Source organism: Oratosquilla oratoria, chromosome 20 (genome assembly GCF_046742065.1).
Source record: "Oratosquilla oratoria isolate Oo_2021 chromosome 20, ASM4674206v1, whole genome shotgun sequence".
Classification (NCBI taxonomy): Eukaryota; Metazoa; Arthropoda; class Malacostraca; order Stomatopoda; family Squillidae; genus Oratosquilla; species Oratosquilla oratoria.
In genome coordinates, this window is record NC_134796.1 from 37,525,227 (window position 1) to 37,527,726 (window position 2,500).

The 2,500-nt window shown below is 35.5% G+C and overlaps 1 protein-coding gene across 1 annotated transcript in view; it reads right to left on the reverse strand.

Moving 5' to 3' along the window:
* Positions 1 to 1,226: 1,226 nt before the first annotated feature.
* Positions 1,227 to 2,500, reverse strand: part of LOC143036227 (cuticle protein 19.8-like) — a 17,214-nt gene continuing 15,940 nt past the window's right edge. The window contains exons 2-3 of the mRNA XM_076203475.1: positions 2,032 to 2,121; positions 1,227 to 1,469 (exon numbers count right to left, since the gene is read on the reverse strand). Coding sequence (XP_076059590.1) covers positions 1,227 to 1,469; positions 2,032 to 2,121 — 333 coding nt within the window. The remainder of the gene's footprint in view (positions 1,470 to 2,031; positions 2,122 to 2,500) is intronic.

The window sequence follows — 2,500 nt, forward strand, 5'->3', positions numbered from 1 at the left end:
TGACTTTTTGTGTTTTGTTCCTAATTTCCTTGTACCTATCATATTTCTCAGGATCCTTTGACACTTTGAACTGTTTCAGTAATACGTCCCTAGGATGTATGTGACTGAAGACACTATACGCCCAATCTTCAGTCCTTTGTTTTAACCAAACAGTTTTAGTTGAAATTAACGTATCTAGAACTATTGTAAATACAATCCTGAATTTTTGCCAGGCTTTGTTAACCTCCATACAATTCAATACTACTGACCAATCAAGACTAGATCATTTTTCATTGAATCTCTCCTAAATGTAATGTTTCAATGAGCGAATATTAATGGACAGATGAGTGTTTACTTGTTTCTTAATTACTTTACGTGTACAAAATATCATGTTATGGTCATACCAAAGGCTAATACACCTCTACTAGAAATTTTATGATCATTTGTCACCAGGATCAGATCAATTATAGAACTAAACGTTTTCAAACACCTTCTAGGTTCACTGATTAGTTGTCTGAAAGATAGTGTTCTCCATAGGATTTTTAGACCTTTAGACAAAGATTACTAGTCTCCGTTACTGATATTAGTATTAAAATCACTCAAAATGATACACTCATATGAAAAGGACATATCACAACCAGACAAGTGTTTTTCAAAAATACCATAGAAGTTCTACTGGTCTGATGGTCTATACACTGTGGTATACATATACATATGCATATTATATATATATATATATATATATATATATATATATACAGTATACTGTATATATACATATATATATATATATATATGTGTGTGTGTGTGTGTGTGTGTGTGTGTGTGTGTGTGTGTGTGTGTGTGTGTGTGTGTGTGTGTGTGTGTGTGTGTGTGTGTGTGTGTGTGTGTGTGTGTGTGTGTGTGTGTGTGTGTGTGTGTGTGTGTGTGTGTGTGTATGCGTGTATATGTATGTACATATGAATGTATTATGTACCATTATTATCGTTATATATAAATAATAAGAATCCATTTTCATCTAGTGAACACTTCCGTGCCTCAAATATGTTTGAGGACATGGCATGACAGTGCAAATACTAAAAAACCATATCCATTTTTCTTGCCAGGGTCATGCTATGCACTGTAATGATTCTCGGAATGTGTAATCTTAAAACCAGGGGGGGAAAACAAAAACTAATCAAACGTTTGGCTTTTATAATTGTCACAAATAAATATTACATCGCATATATTTGCTTCTGTTGTCTGATTTATGCGTAGGCGGGAGGAGCTGGCTTGTATTCAGGGAAATGTGCTTCGCCTTCGTAAGTGACTTCGGCCACGAAGCCGGAGTCTCCGTTGACGGTGTAGGTGACCCTCTGGAGGCGACCGTCCGGCAGGTGGACGTAGTAGGATCCCTGGGTGTCGTAACCGTCGCGGGACTCCTGGTGTCCGAAGTCGTTGCCGGAGTACTCGTCCTTAACTGCATAGTTAAAGTCGTACTTGGCGGGAATCTGGAATTCATAAGTTAAGAAAACAAACACTACAATATGTTCCGGGGATTCTAAGCATTATGTTCGCAGGTTTCCCCAGGGGTACTTAAATGGCTGAAGTTCAACACCAGTTGGCTGTATATTTTCATTACCGTGTATTCAGTATAATTATGAATTACGTGTGACGATAATGCTTCTTCTTAAAAGCGCTATTTTAATTTGAATGATTTTATGTTGATAACTGTAGTACTGTATTTCTAATTAACCTTGATTTATTACCAATATATATATTCGGTGTCAGATTAATGTGGATACGAGTAGAGGGTGGGAGGTACTGAACGGGGAAAAAAGTCATCAAAGCCATTGATATGCTTTGTCCATTCAGAAATCTATTTTGTGATGTATCTATGAGCAAGTATAAGTGGCATAGGTAGAATCAGAGCCTGGCGTGTTCTTCGATGCGTTCCTAGGTGCGTTCCTCAGTGTCCTGAGCAAAGTCATGCCAGTCAGGACACCGAGGAACGCACCCAGGAACGCACCCAGGAACGCACCGAAGAACGCGCCCAGCAATGAGAATACTCACCTGATATGAAGGTTCGGGAGGGCTGTATCCGTATTGAGGGGTCGATGGTGCTGCCAAGGCAACAGCCACAAGGGCGAAGACAAGAGCAAACTAGAAGTATATTAATAAACAAATAAATACATAAATAAATAAAAAAGTTAATTAATCAAATAAATAGTTATCTAAATATTTATTAGATATATAAATAGATCAATGGAGAAATAAATGAATAAATGAATAGATAAACAAATAGATGAAGAAAGAAATGAATAGGTGAATTGATGAATAAATAGATAAATGAAATATAAATCAAAGGCCATAATGAATTGAATAAATAGGTGAATGAATGAATGAATTAATAAATATTAATATATGAATAAAAGAGAGATAAATAAATGAATATATAAATAAGGAAAAGTACAAATGAATAAATAAATGAATAAATGAATAGACTAATAAGAAAACAAATGAATTAAAAATAAATCAAACC